The 20,955-nt window shown below is 45.2% G+C and overlaps 1 protein-coding gene across 1 annotated transcript; it reads left to right on the top strand.

Annotated features, from left to right (window-relative positions):
• The first annotated feature begins 52 nt into the window (after nucleotides 1–52).
• Nucleotides 53–19,107, top strand: LOC134415020 (somatotropin-like). Its single transcript, XM_063150347.1, is given in 7 exon segments — nucleotides 53–220; nucleotides 14,027–14,064; nucleotides 14,937–15,066; nucleotides 15,068–15,100; nucleotides 15,709–15,825; nucleotides 16,188–16,349; nucleotides 18,907–19,107. Coding segments are annotated over 7 exon segments (849 nt in total).
• Nucleotides 19,108–20,955: the final 1,848 nt, after the last annotated feature.

The following is a 20,955-nucleotide window of genomic DNA, read 5'->3' as shown; positions in this document are numbered from 1 at the left end:
CGGCTGCAGCACGGAGCCGCCGGCCGCCTCATGGCGGGGGCGGGCCGGCCTCATGGCGGGGGAGGAGGGCGGGCGGAGCCGGGAGGGCTCCTCGTACCCTGCGGCCGCCCCCGAGCGGGGCTGGCGGGTCTTGGAATGTTGGCGGCCTGTGTGTGACTCCGGTGTTCTCTTTTCTGCCTTCCCGCTGCCTTTGTCCCGCTCGGCAGCCGTGGGTGACCCGGTACCGGTGTCTCACCGGAGGGATGTGAAAGGCGGCGCCGGTGTTTGCGCCGCTTTGATCATGCGGTGTTCGAGGGGGCTCCTGCCGTGGTTTAAATCGAGATTGTCTTTAAAGTGGGATTGAAACTCTGGTTGTGTGAAAAACGCCAGTCACTTGTTTTTAAAATTTTAAAAGTTTAATAGTAATAAAATGGTTATAAAAATGCTAATACTATTAGAGTAATAATAATTTGGACCATTTGGATTAGGACAATATGAGACAACAGAAACAAAGAGTTATGGATGTCTGGGTACCTTTTTCTGGGCAAAATAAGCCCGGAAAAGGACGCCCGTTAACAGAGGATTAACCCTTAAAAACAACAGCCTGTTGTATATTCATACACTTCATACATGATGCATAAATTCCATTCAAATACAGGATTCTGTCTGGTCAGTGTCAACTTCTTAATCCTAACGGCGTCCTGGATCCTGAGCGAGGCAGGAAGAAGTCAGCTTCTTCTGATAAGAGAACAATAAATTCTTTTTCTCTGAAAAATTGAGGTGTCCTGTGGCTGCTATCTGTTGCGAGTGCCTCATTCCTTTCTTTAAAAAATATCCCACTTACATAGTTCCTATTTTAACTACTAAAGTTACCTTTTAACTACAAAACTACATTTATCATACTATTAAAATGTTAATACAGCACTACTAATCAATATGTGAAAAACGCCAATCACTTGTTTTTAAAATTTTAAAAGTTTAATGGTAATAAAATGGTTATTAAAAATGGTAATACAATTAGAGTAATAACAATTTGGCCAAAGTGAATTAGGACAATATGAGACAATAAATACAAAGAGTTACAGACGTCCGGGTACCCCTTTCTGGGCAAAATAAGCCCGAAAAAGGACACCCGTTAACAGAGGATTAACCCTTAAAAACAACAACCTGTTGCATATTCATACACTTCATACATGATGCATAAATTCCATTCAAACACAGGATTCTGTCTGGTCAGTGTCAACTTCTTCCTCTGAATCCTAACTGCGCCTTCAAGGCAGGAAGTTCGTACCTTCTGATAAGAGAGCAATAAATTCTTTTCTCTGAAAGATTTAGGTGTCCTGTGGCTGCTGTCTTGCTGTGAGTCCTTTCTTTAGAAAAAGTATCCTACATAGCATAGTTTCTATTTTAACATTTTTTTAATAGCTTAAAACTATATTTAACACAGTACTTAAGAGAATTAATACAGCATTACTTTCTAACACAACACATATAATATTCATTTTAATATTTGCAAAAAGCCCATCATAAAATACATTCATTTTTCCCACAATACAGCAAAATACATACAGTAAATATCTGTGTAGAGCCATATAATATGCACTTTTCACAGGTTGTTTGTGGCCTGGGATCAGAGGCATGGCCTGTTTGTGCCATGGGGCCGCAGCGTGTTCCCAAACCTCAGATGGGCTCGTCTGTACTGCCCAGCAATGAATATGTTCCATGACCAGGCCAGAACAATGCTCCTAAGTGCACTTCAGGAGTGATTTTTGATAACTATTTAAATGCTTCCAAAACTCATCCCCCTGTCAAAATTTCCACAAATATAAAAATATTTGCTTTGTGGTCTCACAAATCAGATGGGTTAGCTCTGACTTTGCATGAAGAGCTGCAGGTTGAAGAATGTGCTTTGGAAGGCTGAAATATGCACACAAAAAATGAAAAACATCCACAGGTTTTTTCGCTCATAAAAGGTTTCCTGCTGTTGGCTGCTCTGAGGGGAAGGCTGACACAGAAACATACAATGAATCTTCTTTCCCAGACAGACCTGCCATCAGGTTTTTTCACTCTCATGTCTTTGTTGCAAGCATCCAGCAGCTACTCTAATAGAAAAAAGCTCTAGAAGTAAAAGCCAGTGCAGGGCTGCACCACCAAAATCACCTGTCCTTCCCTTCTCCACTGCATCTACCATTGTGTTCTCTGGGTCTCGGAGCCTAAAGGCAGGCACAGTTGTTTCCACAGCGGGTTTGGAAGAAGCATAGGTAGCAGCACAAGTAGCTCTTGCTGAATTTTAATCCTTATGACTGCCACGGTGAATTCTGTTGGTAGGCCTGATGCCTTGGGGTTTAGCTTTTATATTTTTCAGATTCTGTACTGCTTTAGTGTGTAGTTCTGAGCTTCATATTAGGGGATAGTAAGCTCTCTTCATAGTGAAGGTAGACAAAACAATTCCTTCTCTAGCTGCGGACTAAGGACAAACAATCCAAATCTCAGGCTGAAAAGCAGTTACAAAAGTAGAAATATTCAGCAGCTGGTCCCACAGAAAAAAAGTGCTAGAAGAAAATGAGCAAGCTAGAATTCCCTTTTTTTTTTGCAGCCTACCAGATGCACAGCCAACAATAAAATTATTTGTTTTCTTTCCCAGCGCTATACATGCTCATGTTTTTTTGGTCTCAAAGAGCCAGGATCCACAACAGAGATCTTACCTTAACTGCTCCCACACTAACACGACAGAAAAACACTTGCCTTTTCCCTGGGCGCCGTGAGCACTCATAAAAACAACCACACGATGACGCTGTCAACTTGAAAAGAAAGGAGATGGAAAACAGGATGCGCACCTCGCCTAGCTCTAATCCATGCCAAGTGCAGATCCAAGTTGAAAACGTTGCTCCTCTCCAATCAGCTATGTCAGGACAAAAAGAGTTCGATGATCTTCCCCTTCCAAGTGCAGACTCGTATTTGCACCACGCTCCAAAGGCAACAGGAACTCCTTTGCACTAATAAATCTTTTCACTCTCACAGAGTCAGTTACAAACTTGAACATATCAGGCAAAAAAGCGGCTCACGAATATGTCAGCTGAAAAAGCTCTTGCCACCTAAAACTTCAACCAAACCCATCCAACTGCATCCATCGAAGAGAAGAACTTCTCAAAAGCTCTTCTCAAAAGAAATGGCATACCCTCCTCCTAAACAGTCGGCCTCCAGGGACTGACCCCATACAGAGGTGCCAGAACACTTGTTACCAAGTATTCGCTGCCCCTAGGACTATATCAGCTGCATACCAAGACCGAGCATGGAGAGTGCTTACCTTGTCCAAAGTAAGGGCACTGCCAGAATTCCAGAAGATCACCTCTGAGGAGTGGAAAGCACATCCCTATTTTGTACCAGAGGGTGACCATCTATCCCCATTGGACAGTGTGAGGACCATGGTTCCTGCCGAGGTCTTTTAAATGTTCTGCTGATTAAAATGAAATGAAATGAAATGAAATGAAATAAAATAAAATAAAATAAAATAAAATAAAATAAAATAAAATAAAATAAAATAAAATAAAAATCACTACAAAACCAGCATGAACATCTCTGAAGATGGAAGGGATAGGCAGTTCCAGACCAGCCACAGGCTGAAATTTCACCTGCATTCACTTTTTAAAAAAATTTATTTTGATGTTCCAGTTAAATCTGGTATCTTTTAAGGACTGTTTGCACACTTAAGGTTATTCCTGGCCTGGTGGCCAGAACACCTTAGCTGCAGTCTTGCTCCACACCATTGGGTGTCATCTTAAAACCACCAGTCCTGGACTCTGTAGCTTTATCCAGGCTGTATTTCAGTCTGTTCTTGCTGTGCTTTCCAATAGGAATTTCTTGAAAAGGTGCTGTCCTCTTTTCCCTACTGCTATGAGTATCCTTAAAATTGCAAAGGCAGGCAGAGGTCCAGCAGTCTGGGTTTGTGCAGCATGGAGGAATAAGGAGGCTTGTATGAAATGGGGGCAGAGATTTTATTGTACCTGCAGTAATAGAACAAGTGTGAATGGTTTTCAACTGCAAAAGGATACGTCCAGACTAGATATGAGGAAGAATTTTTTTCATTCTAAAGGTGGTGAGGCATTGGCACAATTTGCCCAGAGAATCTGTGGCTGTCCCATCCCTGGAAACATTCCAGGTCAAGTTGGCTGCGGCTCTGAGCAATCTGAATTTGTTAAAGGTGTCCCTGCTCATTGCAGGGGGGCTGGAACTGGGGGATATTTAAAAGTGCCTTTCAACCCAAACCATTCTGTGATTTGATGAAACTCACACTAATGGCAACAAAAGTCTGGAAATGGCTGCTGAGGAAAAGAGTGTGTTTGGGTTTTTTTGTTTTTTGGGGGTTTTTTTTGTTTGTTTGGTTGGTTGGTTTTTATTGTTTTTTTGTTTTTTGTTTTTTAATAATCCCAGATGAGGTTTGTTTTAAACAAACTTAGGTCAGAGGTGGCTTTCCTGAATTAGAACCAGTAGCGGGGCCAGGACACTGGAGTCTGTTTTAATCCAGATTACTGGGTGGTGGAAAACAGTCTACACGTGAATGTAAAAACCCTTCATGGGTGCCCTGTGCTGTCTGTACAGAATTCTCTGTACAGAATTCTCTGTGTAGCATTTTAGCGCCTTGAGCAGAAAAGTTTGAAGCAGAGTTATGTCCTTGCTTTGTAGCAGACGGATGCAATGAGAGCATGGATGTACTGTGGGAAAACAGAGGGGTCAATGCTGGTGTTTGATGACAGCCCAAATATTGAACACGGGTCCAGATTCCCTCCCAAAACCAAATCAAGTTCACCTCTGGTTACATCTGTCTAAAGATACATAGAAGTGAACGTGAGGGGTACATGGAGGGGAGGAAGGGTGGCTTTTGGGCCCCTAGGAGAAGCACTGAACTCATCACCCAGCTCCACTACAAATCTCACCCTGTTCAAAACTCTCAGCCTCGTTACAGATGGGTCCTCACCTGCAAAAAAGAGACTGTCACAGCAGCATGTAGGCATCTCACAGAGAAGAGGATCTATAGCTCAACAGAGCCTCTTTCCTTGAAAAAGCCTCTAGTTTGTTTATGATAGAGGTTTCGTGATAATAAATCCCCTGACAGTTGAGGTGGGAGGGGTCACAGGACAGAGAGAGAGGCAGGGAGGTATCTCAGGACATGGCATCTGCATCTGTTTTTCTCAGCATCCCACTGAATGGGGAAGGAAGAGCCTCTAATTACATCTCACTGTTTCTTGTCATGGAAACAGCTGAACCAGGACCCTGAGCAGGCAGGTGAGGCAGTGCATGCTGGGCAGCTGGGTGTGTGTTGGGCTGCTGTCCCTGATAAGGAGCAGATGGTTGGAAATACTCAAATACATATACAGTTTATTTTTTTCTCCCTCTCCTGGGGAAAAAAAAAAAGAAAAAAAAAATACAACACTTCTCTATTTCTTTGACACTTTGGCTTTCAAGGAAAGCTTAGAAGTGCTCCATAGCAGAATGTAGATCTTCCAGTTCTATCCCTCAAATAGAGGGGATACCCTGAGCACATCTACCTAGAAACAGTGATCAGAAAAAGGAAAAATGAAACAGGAAGATGAAACAGGAAAATCAGTGGATGTATTACCTCAAAATCCCAAGTATTACTGAAAAGCACTAGGTCAGCCCAAGGATGTTTGGAAGCCTTGAAGCAAGGATCCTCCATGACTTTCTGCTTTCCCTCCCCTTCCTTCTCTTATTCTGTCACATTCAATGGTCTCCATGACTGCCTGGATTTCGTAATGATGATTAATGAGGATATTTGCACTGTGAAAAGGCTGCACACCTTGTCCTTGTGCCTGTTGTCTCTGAGTGACCAGCCTCCTCCACAACAGGACATTTTTTGCCTGGTCCTCTCTTAAAGCTAATGACAGAGCAAACTCTGGGCAAAGAGTAAACGACACAGCTGGACAAAAGCATGTCCTTGTCCTTGAATGGAAAAATGCAACAGGGCTCCTTTCCCTCTGGGGAAAAAAGCTGTACTGTGTTTTGTTTCCCTTGTGAGCTGGCTCAGACCATGTTTGAGCAGATATCTGCCTCTCAAGGACACAAAGCTGCAGGTCTTGGGCACTGACAGACCTCCCATCTACACAAAATCTCAGGAGCCTTGCAACCCACATGTTCTTCAATGGTGATGCCCAAGTCTTTCCTTTCACTAACCAAGATGCCCTGGCAGGATGTGGTGGAGCTGGCAAGGAAAGCAAGCAGATGTTGGTTTCTTGCAGCCAGGAGGTGATTTCTGGACTAAATAGAGGATCCAAATTTGCAGGAAGGTGTGTTTTACCAGGGAATGCCAAGGGGAACGTGCTGTGCTGTTGCAGCCCATCCTGATCAGTGCTGTGCCAGCCTGCTTCTCCCCAGTCTCTATAGCTGCATCCCTAGAGGTGCAGACACGTGTCCTCTCATATTTACTATCAAATAAAACCTATATTATTGACTTTGCCATATGGTCTCATTTGCACCTTCATTTGGGCAAAGGCATTTCTAATAACTTTAATAACTGTATCATAGGAGTTGTGTATCCTGTTTTGAAGGGATTTCTTTGGACCTGAAAAAGATACTTTCTGCAACTCTGGTGTTAGCCTTTAGAAAAACCTGTCCAATTTAAGATGAAGCTTAAATTGCTAAATCCAACAAGGTAATTTGTCTGATGAGGATTGGCAGGTTTTACTAGAAGGCAGATCTTTCTAGATCTTTTCCCTGCCTAGACTCCCAGCCTAGCTGGAGCCAAGAAGCTGTAATGGGAATGAATTACGACTTCCTTTTGCAGCCAGTTATGGGTCTGTCCATTCCCCATCTGACACTCATCTCCCCCAGCCTCTGACAGATGCACTGAATTACAAATTCACATTGCAATCCTGTCCAGAAGAGCCATGATAAATGGGGACAATTAGACAGTTATGTCAGCAGAATTGACCAAATACTTAAGCAGCTGACACAATCTGAATAGATTTCTATTAGGAGATGGGGATGGAAAGGCCATGTGGTCCACAACCAAACCAGTGGACTTGTTACATGAATTTCCACTCCGAATGAACAGGATTGTTCACGGCTGTTGCTGTAAAAAGACAAATCTTGTAAATACAGACTCTCTGGGGAAATGTTTAGACAGCACAGTCCAGTTTCACCCTGACTTTACAGCCACTGGGCCTGTGTGGGCATTCCCTTTCCGTTTGCTCACTGTCTGACATTTACAAGATGTTGGATGCACAAACAAGTCACCAGCAGCTCCCAACTTGGGGTAGCCCCAAGGGCCAAGTTCACTTTTGGGAAAATCCTGCCCTGCTTTGCCATGTAATAAATATGTTTCTTCTGGAAAAATTTAGGTATTAGACTCTTGGTTTTTCCTCTGCTGGGTCAATGCTTCCCTTTTGCCTTCTCTTGTGGTGGTAGAAGCAACTCAGACTCTCCTTCAAAGGGAGAGGAAATCCTGACTATAAAAGCAATGACCATTTCCATCATTAAAGCTGTGAGTGATTAACTTGCAAAAGGCATCATAAAGGTGTCAGCTGTGCTTAATCGTATTTGGATGGCTTTATTACTCTGTTCTGACACATCATCAGTGAAATTACCCTAGAAATAAGCAGATGTGAGCAGAAGTGTCTCATGTGGTAAAGCACAGGCTCTGCTGCACTGATCCAGTGTTAACCTGTGGTCAATAGACCACTAGTGAGCTATAAAACCATGAGGTGTTTCACAGAACAGAAAACACGTGAGTTGTGTATTAATACATTGCTGAGGTCTGGAGACATCATCAACAGCTGGTCCTGACTATCATCAGTATCTGAAAGCTAATGTAGGATTGTACCAATTATCCTTATTTAATTATTTTTTAATAGTCATCACTGTATAATTGTGCTTTTCTAGAGCAATAAGCTTATTTCCACCAAGGGGGAATATTCTGTTTATTCTCCCCAAATCCATCCAGACTATTTAATTCATTGCCAAACAGCAGATACAAAGTGCAGTGTATCTCCAAATTGCTTGGATGCTCTTAAGATTGAAAAACATCTGGGAAATCTCTAATGCCCTTACAGAAAATATTGAATGAAGCACCTTCTTCCACCCAGCCTGAGTGTCACACTCAGGACTTAAAAGATGGATCAATTGGTAAGAGAAGCCAGTGGCACGAAGTCCCCAAGCAATTTAGTTGTCGTGTCCAGAGGAAATAAGCCACGCATTTGGGATTCACAGTGGGAGCAGGACATGTCCATGGCAGATGCCCCATCTCTGGAAGTATTCAAGACCCAGTTGGTCAGGGCCTGGAGCAAACTGGTCCAATGGAAGGTGCTCCAGTCCATGGCAGGGATTGGAATGAGATGAACTGTCTTGTCCCTTCTCACCCAAACCTTTCTGTGATTCCTTGGTTCCTTCAAAGATGGCATCTTGGAAGAATTTAGCAGCCAGGTTTCCCCACTGAATGTTGCAATCTTGTGGGTTTGCCCCAAGAATTTGCCATGATAACTTTTCCCTGTGGAGACTAGTGGTTGTAGTTGCAGGATTTTAGTACTGAAATTAGAGCTGCACACTGAAATATTGATGTGCAAGGAAGAGAGAGGAAAGCAGCTCAAGAAATGGTGGTTGAAGTGTAAGGCAGTAAAACAGGATGTTTTCCTTGCCTCTTCCTGGGGAATGGGTTAAACATTGGATTGAAACTCACAGCAAAAATAAAGACAATTAAAGGTCCTGGAAATCTCAGCTAAGGATTTAAAGGTAATAAATAAATAATGCCTTAAGAGAGGAGTAACTGAGAGTTCTTGGCTGGGTGCATGACAACCCTGAGGAGTCAGGAAGGGCCAAATTTTGAGTATGTCAAGTTCTAAACAGCCCAGGGTTTCATTCAAGCTTCTCCCTAAGCAAAGAAGAAGAAAAATGTCATAGTCGCAGGGAGTCTTGCTAATGAAAATATTCAATAACCATAATTTGAGCTTGGCTTTCTCATAAATTCAAAGCAATTTCCCCATAATATCAGGAGAATATATGGCCTTTCTTGAGGCAGCAGAAACACCAAATAAATCAAATTTTTAATTCACTTGAAAACATTTTCCAGATTTAATTTGTCTGATGAGATGGAGTCAGATTGAAAACAGAGATGCAGGGAAGCAGGAAGAAAATCAGAACATAAAACCAAGCAGATATTAGACCATATGCATTAGTGAACCATAACAACAAAAAGGAAAGGAGTCACAACCCTAATGCCCTGAGAAGCAGTCTACCCAGAACAGTTTGAAGGACCAAATCTTTGACTTTTGTGGGTTTTCCCAAAAAATGTACATTTTAATAAATGGGTAATATATGACTACCTCTGAGCTTGTTGTTGTAAATGGGTTAAGAAATGCACAGAAATCAGGTATGTGGTCACAGAATATACTTTCCATCTCAGGGCTGGTCCAATTCACCTCTTGAGCATCCTAGGAAAAGGGTTTTTCCTAACTCTGCCAGCTGGGAGCTGAAGCAGTGGGGAATGTTTCTGAAAGTGACTCCTCTTCAAAACTCCTTTTCATACATGGGGAAACTGAGGCAGGCAGTAAGATGACTTTTCCAAAATTAAATTACAAACTGAGTAAGCCCTTTTGCAGACTTATAAAATGCAGTTCAACCATGCTGGCAGTCTCTGTATTTGCTGACCACCCCCAGTAGCACCACTGGATTAGAAAGTGCCTTTTTTGGAATGGAAGCCACCAAGATCAAGCCAAAAGTGATTAATCAGCAGATCTGTGACATCTTGTGCTGAACACCCTAAGCCATAGAATCACCGAATGATTTGGGTTGGAAGGGACCTTAAAAAGCATCATCTTCCACACCCCTGCCATGGGCAGGGACAACTTTCACTATTGGAGACTACTTCAAGCCCCATCCAGTTTGGCCTGGAACACTTCCAGAGATGGGGCAGCCACAGTTCCTCTGGGAAATCTGTGCCAGGGCCTCACCACCATGACAGATAGGAATTTCTTCCCAGCATCCCATCTAACCCTGCCCTCTCTCAATGGGAAGCTATTCCCCCTTGTCTTGTCCCCCCATGCCCTTGTCCAAAGTGCTTCTCCAGGTCTCTTGGAGCCCCTTTAGACCCTGGAAGGGGCTCTAAATTGGCCCCAGAGCCTTCTCTTCTCCAGGCTGAACAATTCCGCCTCTCTCAGTCTATCCCCGGAGTAGAGAGGGTCTGGTCCTCCTCATACTGTGCGCCTTGGGATGGCTCCTCTCCACACTCTACAGAAAACCCTCCAGCAGAAGCTATTTTGGGAATTTCCATGGGACTGTGGCACTGCTAGAGCTGGAATTTGAGCTCAGCACCTTCCCCCTCCACCCCACTGGCATCCCCAAGGACAGTGCATTCATTTGGAGAGGCACTGACCAAGCAATTCAGCCCAGGAGGGTTAAGGCTGATGGTTCCTGAGTGGCAGCTCATGCTGGGAGACACATGATGTCAGATCCACTGGTGGAGAGAGAGAATTAAAAAATGGGAATGAATTACTCTTCCCACAGTCTGTTTTTATTCCCTGCTGCTGCTGCCTGTTTCTGGACAACTTGCTATTGCTGCATTTCAATTTAAGACTTATTAAAAAAATCACTGGAAAGGGGCAAAATTGACTGACTTTGCCTTGTTTCCAGCAGAAGAGATGAGATTTATTTTTAATCTACCTGTGTCTCTGCAATCATTACCTGCTTTCCAGCTGTGTTGCTAATGAGTGTCAGGACCATCATTTTACTAATGGAGAAACTGAGGCATGGGCAGTGACCGTGACATTCCCCAGGACATGGGTAGGGATTATTCCTGGGATCTGAAACCCCTTTATGTGGTTCCTGTGCTGCAGCCCCGAGCCAATCACATGGAAATTGCACTTTATAGATAGTAATCTTACTGACTGCTTTTGCACACTTCTCTGTATATGATTTTTCTTATGGGTAATTATTATGGAAAAACAGTTGCAGAAGCAGAGGAGAGAGGCCATGGTCCATGTGGCAAATGAGCATGAGCAGCAGACCTCCAGGCTGACTGGTAAAGCAGAAAAATAGTGTGGTTTAGATTGGTTTAGTAAGGAAGCAGGCTAAAAAAAACTCCAACCAACATTTATGGATGCAGAAAACAGGAGGGTTTTCAGAAAAAATAATCATAAAATACATTTCCACATGTTGGAAACTGGAATCAGAGCTGCTTGAACAAGGGTGGCTGGTTTTGCAGTCCTGTACCTCTTTAGCATAAAAAGACTACAAGAAAGATGGAGAGAGACTATTTACAAGGCAGTGTAGTGACAGGACAAGGGGAAATGGCTTCACACTGACAGAGGGCTGAGTTGGATGCCATATTGGGAAGAAATTCTTGGCTGTGAGCGTTGTGAGGCCCTGGCAGAGGTTTCCCAGAGAAGCTGCTGCTTGGAAGTGTTCCAGGCCAAAATGGATGGGGCTTGGAGCCACCTGGTCTAGTGGAAAGAGTTGTAACAAGATAATTTTTAAGGTCCCCTTCAATCCTGGTCATTCTATGAATTTATGTTTCTAAAATCTTTCCAAATGGGTTCCGGGAAATTGTGCAGTCCTACCTCCAGTAAGCAAAATCCATAAATTCCAGAAGGAATTTACCTTCTGAGCAGTGAGCTGGAAGAGGTATCAACTGCCACTTCAATCCTCTGTCAGTCATGTCATTGCTCTCCAATGCACAGAGCCAGGCTGTGGGCTGGCCGTGTCTCCATGGTCAGGACTTACCAGCTGTGCTTACCCAGGGAGGTCCAGGTTAGAAAGGTTGGGGTAGGAAGGTAAGGACAGGCTGGGAAGGTCCTCTCCACACAGCCACCCCAAGATAGGGGGTTTCTAGGAATCAGGGAGCACATAAACCTGCAAGGAGAATTGTTTCACTTCTTTAGTGAAACTAGTTAGAGTAGGTGATGCTCAGGGTAAGGTGGGTGGATGTGTGAACATGCTGAAGAGAAGTGAGGTTTTTCTCTCTTTCAAAAAAGAAAAGGAACTTGGAAATGACAAGTGATTTTAAGAGATACTGCTATAGGTTGCAAATGCCTGTGTCTGAAATCTAGAAAAATGCTAAGTTGAGATTTAAGAGCTAATGCAACTATAGTTTTGTCAGTGGTGTGCCCAGCCCAACACTTCAGTCACACTGCCTTCCCCACAATGCTTCTTTCTCATTTAATGCCCAGAAATTATTTGGGACAACCCAAGGCTCAGAGGAATTGCACAGGCTGATCATCCCAGCATCTCCATGCTTGGCTACAACATAAAAAATGCAGACTTAGCACCAAGCTTTCCCTAACAGAACTAGAGAGCCAGCCAGAGACAGCGAGAGGCAGCAGAACATGGGTGCAAGGTGCTGCAGTGGTACATTATCATCATTCACAGGCAGCAGGGCGTGGGTTGCGCTGAGGTGCTGCTGCTCTGCTCATCTCTGACAAATATTGATATATTTAAACATGATCTGGACTAGAAAAACACAACCAGATGTTGCTGGCTCTTGGGTGACGGGATACCTGATAGCCATTCCCACTTGTGCAAGGACTGACATTTACCTTGTGACACCACCACACCTCCACCCCAGGGGCCTTTCAGAACAGATCATGCTCTCCACAGCATGTTTATTAACCACCTCTCCACCCTATGCTCCAGCTGCACCAGGGATGACACTGCCTCTTGGAAACTGGACCCGCAGTGGGAGGCATGGCAAACACAGGGTCTGGGGGAGGCATGGCAAACACAGGGCCTGGAGAAAACAAATCACCACTTGACCAGAAAGAAATAGACCCCGAACTCCCAACAAAAGTTCAAATCAGTGTGGTTTGGGGTAATCAGTGCCTTATGAGGAGTAGAAGACCTTTAAGACGCCCCTGCCCTGTAGTTGCCCATCTGAGGTTCTGTTTCATTTTGCTCAAAAGAAAGTGTAGGTGTGCTGTGGAGCCAGGCTGGCTTGGAGCAACCTGGTCCAGTGAAGGGTGTGCCATGGCAGGGGCTTGGAATGAGATGAGCTTTAAGGTCTCTTCCAACCCAAACTATCCCATGATTCTATGATCGTCTTCCCCACCTTTTCTTCCCTATCTCTTCTACCTCCTTTCCACAGCAACCCTCTGCTTAGTCTGTTCAGGAGCAGGAAGATGTTCATAACCAGATCTCCTCACAGACTGAGAACAAGAGAAACCTCCCAGAACTCTGGCAGTTGGATGTGCAGTGGGTAGGCTGGAGCCCAAACAAGCACCTAGGCATGATAGCTCTTTGTCACACCCACAGCAAACCAGCTCAGCAATACTATTTGCTGAATATTTGATATTTTTGTAGAAATTGAAAGAAATAGGATTAATCTGACAACATCCATCCAGCTCTATCCCCACTAACAATACAAGGGAAAACATAGCATCACAGAATTGTTTAGGTTGGAAAAGCTCTCTGAGATCACTGAGTCGAACTGTTCCCCCAGCACTGCCAAGCCCACCACTAACCTGTGTCCCCACGATCCACATCCACAAAGCTTCTGAATCCCTCCAGGAATGGGGACTCCACCACTGCCCACGACAGCCTGTGCCAGGGCTGTACAACCCTTTTGAGGAGATCATTTTCCCTCATATCCAACGTGAACGGCCCGTGGCATAATCTGCCATTTGCTTTAAGCCAGAAATCTCCCAAAATGGTCAGTCAGGCCTGTGAACTGTGAGCCAAGGCTGCAGAGCCAGACAGGAAAAAGCAGGTCAACAAAACAAATTCCACCATGTAAAAGCATTGATGTGACTTGGGATGGGTATTCCAATGACCAGAAAACTTCTATTTGCGATAAACAGCAGGATATGGCAAAATCATTGAGCACTGACTTTATCCTGAGGCAAACAACCTTCACAACTTGTACACTTGTGTATAAATTACTGCAATGAGGCAACACCACTGTGAACAGCTGTGCATTTATGCACGGAGAAGATGCACAGTTGTTGTGGTCGTAGACACACAGATCCATTTTAAACAGACTCCCTGCTATATAAAGGGTGGCTCAACAGTTCCCCTTGACAGATGAAAGGAGAAAATATTCGCTGTCAAGCAACACCTGAGCAACTCAACAGGCAGAAATGGCTCCAGGTACTTTTTATTACAGTTTTAAAGGATTTGTCAGTGCTGCCATGTGTGTAGTGTGAGAGGAGATGATGATGGGGTGGTATGTGGTGGGATACACATGCTCTGTGACAGCCCTAACTTAAACTATTGCACTTTATAAACCAATGAAAAAGAATACCTTTCCCTGCAATGTGACTTTAATTCATTAATTAATCTTTAGTCTAAATAGGCCAAATCCTACAGGCTCCAGGGCATTTCTCCTCCAAGGGGTATTGTCTGAGATTAAGTCTGTGGTCTTCGCAGCAGACGCTAGTGTGAGACAGGTGTCAAAGGCTGAAAACATTTAAGGCTGACAAAGATCACCAAATTCTGCAGTAATATCCCAGAGAGCCAGTCAGAGCACAGGTAATGCCACCATCTCTGACCCAGTGAGGCAGACAGCCAGCATCACATCAGCAGTACAGCCTAAACCATGGCTACAGTGCGGTGCCTTCATCTGGCACTCATCATCCCCTGCTTGCTCATGAAACCAGAGTGCACCATGCTCTTTTCACGTGGGCAAGGGCTCATGAGAAAAGGAAAACCATGAGTGTATCAGGGAAAAACATGGGACACATACTAGTTTTCATGGAGCAGCCATGATTCCGCGCAGGAATAAAGTGCTGGTAACGCTAGGAGAAGCACAAACTATTGGTGGGGGCAGGTCTTGGTGAAAGAGTTTCAAAGAATTTTGGAGAAGGCTAAGTTTACTCTTGGTGCCAAGAGGCACCAAGGAAGACGAGCCTTCAGACAGCATGGACAGAAGAGACTGGGAATTAATTCCCAGGTGCCACTCCCCAAATCCTCAACCCGGTTTCCTGAGGATGGCTAACACCTTTTGCTGTGCCTTGCTGCAGGGTCATGGTTCTCTCCTCTCACCATTGCTGTGATCACTCTGGGACTGCAGTGGCCACAGCAAGCGGCTGCCTTTCCCACCGTGCCTCTTTCCAGCCTGTTTGCCAACGCTGTGCTGAGGGCTCAGCACCTTCACCTCCTGGCTGCCGAGACATACAAGGAGTTTGTAAGTGCTGTGGTCTCTGGTAATCTCCTCTGCTTTGGTTTGATGGCTTCAGGACTGTGTAACAGACACCTTTCAACTATTGGTATCTGCTTTGTCCTCTTTTGATGAGGAGAGAGGGTGTAAACGGGATAGCACAGGTTATGTCCCAATCAGACTGGACCCTGTTTCCTCCTCTGCCCCCCTACTCTGATCCTGTTCTTTCCCCCTTCCGAGGACTTTGGCTGCCCAGGATCAGCTGGGACATGGCACAGATATGTGACAAGAATTTCCTGTCTTGGTCATCTCTGGCCCTGGGAGAGTCTGAGTGCTTAAAACTATCTAGTTTCTTCTGCTGACAGGAGCTGGCATGAGCTGTCCTTTGGGGTCATTACTCCTTGGGAGAACCTAATTTAGATGTGGTTTCTGTTCACCTCAACACCTTGGCTTAGGATGACCTTTAGGCCCAGTAGCTATTGTGCCAACACAATATTCCTACCTGCCAACCCTGTCCAAAGGCACCTCATCATTTTTTTTCTTGCAAAGAGTAACCATTCAGAACAGATTGGGAAGTGTCTGAGATTTCCAGAATATGGGCAATAGATCTGTGTGTGTTTGGGATGTCTCCATAGGAACGCACCTATATTCCAGAGGACCAAAGACACACAAACAAGAATTCCCAGGTAGCATTTTGTTACTCGGAAACCATCCCTGCTCCCATGAAGAAGGATGATGCTCAGCAGAAATCAGTAAGTTTTTTTCACCCTCAGGGCAAGCACAGACCTGCCTGAAGAGCCCAGCTGTTCTTCACTGCAGGAACAGTGTTTTCATCTGTGAACACTTGAGTGCTTCATCCCTCTCCTCTCTTTTTGATTACTTGAACCCTGCATAAAGAAAGAAATACTTTTCTGGGCTACACTGTAAATCACATTCCCATCCCAAGCATGAGAAAAACTATTGTCTGCACAGGTCTGGGTGGTGCTCTTCAGCCTGAAAACTTTGTGTCTGCTGAAGCTGTAGGAGTGGTAGCATCTCCAGGTTTTCCAGAGGGAGCAGGACTTGCTATCAAATATCCCTGCACAGCTTTGACCCTTTCTTATCCTAATTTCAGGACATGGAGCTTCTTCAGTTCTCCCTGATTCTCATCCAGTCCTGGCTGACCCCGGTGCAGTACCTAAGCAAGATGTTCACAAACAATCTGGTTTTTGGCACCTCAGACAGAGTGTATGAAAAACTAAAGGACCTGGAAGAAGGAATCCAAGCTCTGATGAGGGTAAGTTGCAGCATGTAGCATGACTGTAGAATTAGACAGAATTAGATTAAATAGAGATCTCCCACACAGAGGGCCCTCAGCTCTCACGGATCCTTGAGATATCTCACCACGCTCTGAAGATCAGTGACTTTAGGACTTTGTTTACCTTTAGATAATGAGATCCTGATACTGCACATTGGGTTTCATCACTAGGGAGGATAAGAAAACCCAGAACAGATGTTAACACCCATTGCAAAGGGATACTGCTCAGGAATCAGAACAATTCACCCACAAAGTCTTCCCAAGCCCAGCAACAAAAAAATATTCAGTTGTGCTAACAGTAAAATAATATTTGCTACCATCTCCATGCAAAATACTTCAAAATGTGGCAAATTTTGTGATTCACAACATTTTATAACAACATCTGTCTACAGATGGAAACCTGCACTCTGGTGTTTCTCTCACACACCAATACAGCATCCAGAGAGCTGAAAGCTGTGGGGTGATCCTCTTCAAGGAGGAACTAATCACAGATTCACATAATGGTCTAGATTGGAAGGACCTTAAAGCTTATCTCCTTCCAACCCCACACCATGGGCAGGGACACCTTGAACTGGACCACGTTGCTCCAAGCCCCATCCAGCCTGGCTTTGAACACTTTCAGGGATAGGGCAGCCACAGCTTCTCTGGACAACCTGTGCCAGGGCCTCACCATGCTCATAGGGAAGAATTTCTTTCTAATACTTAATCTATCTCTCTCCTACTTTTGTAAAACCATTCCCCCTTGTCCTGTCTCTATCTGTCCATGTAAAAAAGTCACTCTACCTTTGCTCTAAGTCCCCTTTATAATCTACTTAATTTTTGCTTTGTTGCTTTAAATGATTTTAAGGTATTATCTGCCAGGACACCTTTTCAGTTATGTTTATTCTGTAATTAAGTTTATCTGGCAGACTCACCCTGTAGCTGGAGCTCTGTGACCTGCAGCTGTGAGAAATGAGTCTGGAATACTGTTTACATCTTCCAGCATTAAAATGACTCTGAAAGTCAGACTCAGAGAGTAAACAGAGACTTCTGTCCTGGCACTTCAGCAGGAGAAGATAGGGATAGGTATCAGTACCACATCCAGATTTTTGTGTGGGTGAGAAATTCTTTACTGTGAGGGTAGTGAGGCCCTGGCACAGGTTGCCCTGAGAAGCTGTGGCTGTCCATCCCTAAAAGTGTTCAAGACCAGGTTAAAGGGGGCTTGGAGCAACCTGGTCTAGTGGAAGGTGTCTTGGCCCATGCAGGGAGGCTTCAAATGAGATGGTCTTTAAGTTCCCTTCCAACCCAAACCAGGTTGTGACTTCATGATTCTATGATTTTGGTCCCTGTTTGGGATGTGCTTGGACATTAGGAAATGGTACACAGAAACCAGCCAAACTATCATATTTCACCCATTTATAGCTCCTTTTCCTTAACCAAAACTTTCCTGTTTGTGGCAGCTGGTGACCACCACAGGGCAGGAGGAGTGCAGCTCTCAGCTCCAGATGTACATGGCTTGGGTCTGGGTTAGAGCTTTGTTTTCTGGCAAAGGGGGAGAACAGAGATAATTATTTGCCTGGTTCAATCTCCTTGACTGGAGGAGGCACAGAGTGACCCTGCAACTTACTCTTTATTTTAAAACCCCAAAGACACACTCCTCCCTCCCTGCATCCCTGTGCCCACTCCCTTCTCACTGTAGCATCACCCCAGTATCACTGCTCTTCCTGCAAACACATACACTCAAAAATATGTTTGAAATATTCTTTAAGACTGGAGGGAGAAACCCCTGACCTCATTTAAAGTTCAGTGGGAACTGTGGCACGGGGCCTGTGGAAGATCATAGAATCACTGAGGTTGGAAAAGACCTCCAAGATCACCAAGTCCAAAACTGACCACTGCCTTGTCAACCAGACTAGAGGACTGAGTACCATGTCCAGCCATTCCCTGAATTCCTCCAGCGACAGTGACTTCACCACCTCCCTGTGCAGTCCCTTCCAATGTTTAACAATCCTTTCTGCCAAGAAATTCTTCCTGGTGTTCAACCTGAAACACTTCTGGCACAGCTTGAGGTTGTGTCCTGTTGTCCTGTCACTTGTTCTCTGGGAGAAGAGCCTGACCCCTACCTGACTCCACGCTCCCATCAGGGAGTTATAGTGAGAAGGTCCACCCAGAGCCTTCTTTTTCCAGTCTGAGCCTCCCCAGCTACTTCAGCTGCTCCTGGTGCTCCAGACCCTTCCCCAGCTCCATTCCCTTCTCTGGACATGCTCAAGCACCTCAATGTCTCTCTTGCCAGGAGGGGCCCATACCTGCCCCTGGGACTGGAGGTACCCCAGCAGTGCCAGGGCCAGGGGGCTGTTACTGCCCTGGCCCTGCTGAACACACCATGGCTAACACCAGCCAGGTGCCACTGGCTCCTTGCCCACCTGGGCACACCCGGGCTCATGTTCAGCCACTGGCAACCAGCACTCTCAGGGCCATTCCCAGCCTGGGGCACTGCATGAGGCTATTGTGGCCCATGTCCTTCCCAGGCCCCCAGCACCTCCAAATCCTCTTGCAGGAGCTGCAGGACCGAGGCCCCCGGGGTCCCCAGATCCTCAAAGCCACATACGAGAAATTTGACATCCACCTGCGCAGCGAGGACGCGCTACTGCAGAACTATGGCTTGCTCTCCTGCTTCAAGAAGGACCTGCACAAAGTGGAGACCTACCTGAAGGTGATGAAGTGCCGGCGCTATGGAGAGGGGAACTGCACCTTTTGAGCCCGGTGACAGCTCCCTTCCTGCTCCAGCCCCTTGCTGACCATGGCTGCCCTACTTCTCTGAAAGAAAACTGGAGAATAAACCTGCTACCCCATACTGCCAACATGTCTGCTTCTTGGGGTGGGACAGGCTTCTGTGAGGGGCTGGGAGGGAGGAGCAGCCAATGGGACAGGGTGGATTTGGGGCTTAGGATGTGTATTTGGGATTAAAGAAGTGTATTTGGAGCTTGGGGGGATAGGGGAAGCAGATTTAGGGATAGCTTTGTACTGGGGAGTAGGTTTGGGACTGTGGGTAGGTTTGGAGCTGGGGAGGAATTCGGGAGTAGATTTGGGGCTGAAGTGTGGATTTGAGTCTGAGGAGGGTGGATTTGGAACTAGGGGTGCAGATTTTGAGCTGGGGTATGGATTTGGTGCTGAGGATAGATTTGAGGAGGTGGGTTTTGGGTTGGAAGGGATGAAGTTGCTCCAAAACATGTGGAGCTGGTACTGATGGCTGGATTTAGGGCTTGAAGGAACAGAGTAAAATAAAGAATAAAGTTCAAGAGAAGGTGGAATAGGCTTGTATCCCCAAAGAAGACTTTCCAGACATTTGTTTGGAAAAGGTTCTGGGAAAAGGTCCTGCTGTGTTTTATCTTTACTTTTCAGTATGAAAGTGATGAAGACCTGTCAAAGGTACTCAGAGAAGCTGTGACTGCCCCATCCCTGGAAGTGTTCACAACCAGATTTGATGGGGCTTGGAGCAACCTGGTCTGGTGGAAGGTGTTCCTTCCCAAGCAGGGGGGTGGAACTGGACAATTCTTCTTAAGCCAGACCACTGTAGGATCCTACGCTGTGGTTCTATGAGTATGAAATAGTCTCTCTTGGTGATGGACATTCCATGGCCAGAGCCCCAGTCCTGCTCCAAGCTGTGACACATGAGCACTGCCACAGCCATGTCCCAGCTCTGCCTCCTCTGTTACCAGGCAACTACAGGCAGTTGTTCACACCTGCTCACACATCCCATGTGTGTTCTGCTCCTTCTGGCCTTGCTACTGGCAGTGGACCTGTGCCCAAGGAAGGTCCACTGGGCATTTCCAGGCAAACCTTGCTTCTACCTCAGCAGCAGAATTTGCAGGGAAAAGGGGTTTTCTGAGGGATGACAGTGTGACTAATTTCTTTGTAGAGATTTCACTGATGTCAGAGACTAAAATTGTTCAGGCCTCAAACATTGATATAAAGTTTTTCTCATTGTAACAAAACCTCTATAAAGAAGCTAGAACCAAAGAAGCCTCCCTGATGATATCTGATGGGGACTTTGACCTGTTAGTTAAACGACTAAGACTAGATAAAGGGAAAGCCCATTAGAACCAGGGTGATTGACATAGAACATTCTGGGATTATATATATTCAGAATATATATATATTCAGAATATAATGGGTGGATCTGTGTTGACAGACAGGAGAGAGGGTTAGCACAACTTGGATTGACAGGGCCATACAAGGAAAGGAGGGGAGGAACAGGGAGATGGATACACTGAGTCACAGCCAAGTGGCGGGAAAACTTGGGAATAAACAACTGGGCAGAAACCATCATGAGGGGATAAAACGGGGGTACATGGACCAAACCATTGTACTTAACTAACATTGAATAACTAAATTTTACAATAAAACAACTGGAAAACTTATGAAAACACACTACCACAGGTACATCACCACCCAAAGACAAGATGCCTTAGCCCAGTCCCTCCAGTGGACCATAAGGCGGATGCTGTGAACAGCCATGTCCTGGGGACACACTCAGTTATTTCAGTCTTTTCATCATCCTTAGGGACAATGTATCCCCCTGCATCCAATTGTCCTGTTAGGATTA

The sequence above is a fragment of the Melospiza melodia genome, chromosome 2 (genome assembly GCF_035770615.1).
Source record: "Melospiza melodia melodia isolate bMelMel2 chromosome 2, bMelMel2.pri, whole genome shotgun sequence".
NCBI lineage: Eukaryota > Metazoa > Chordata > Aves > Passeriformes > Passerellidae > Melospiza > Melospiza melodia.
This window is presented reverse-complemented; position numbering and strand designations above follow the sequence as displayed.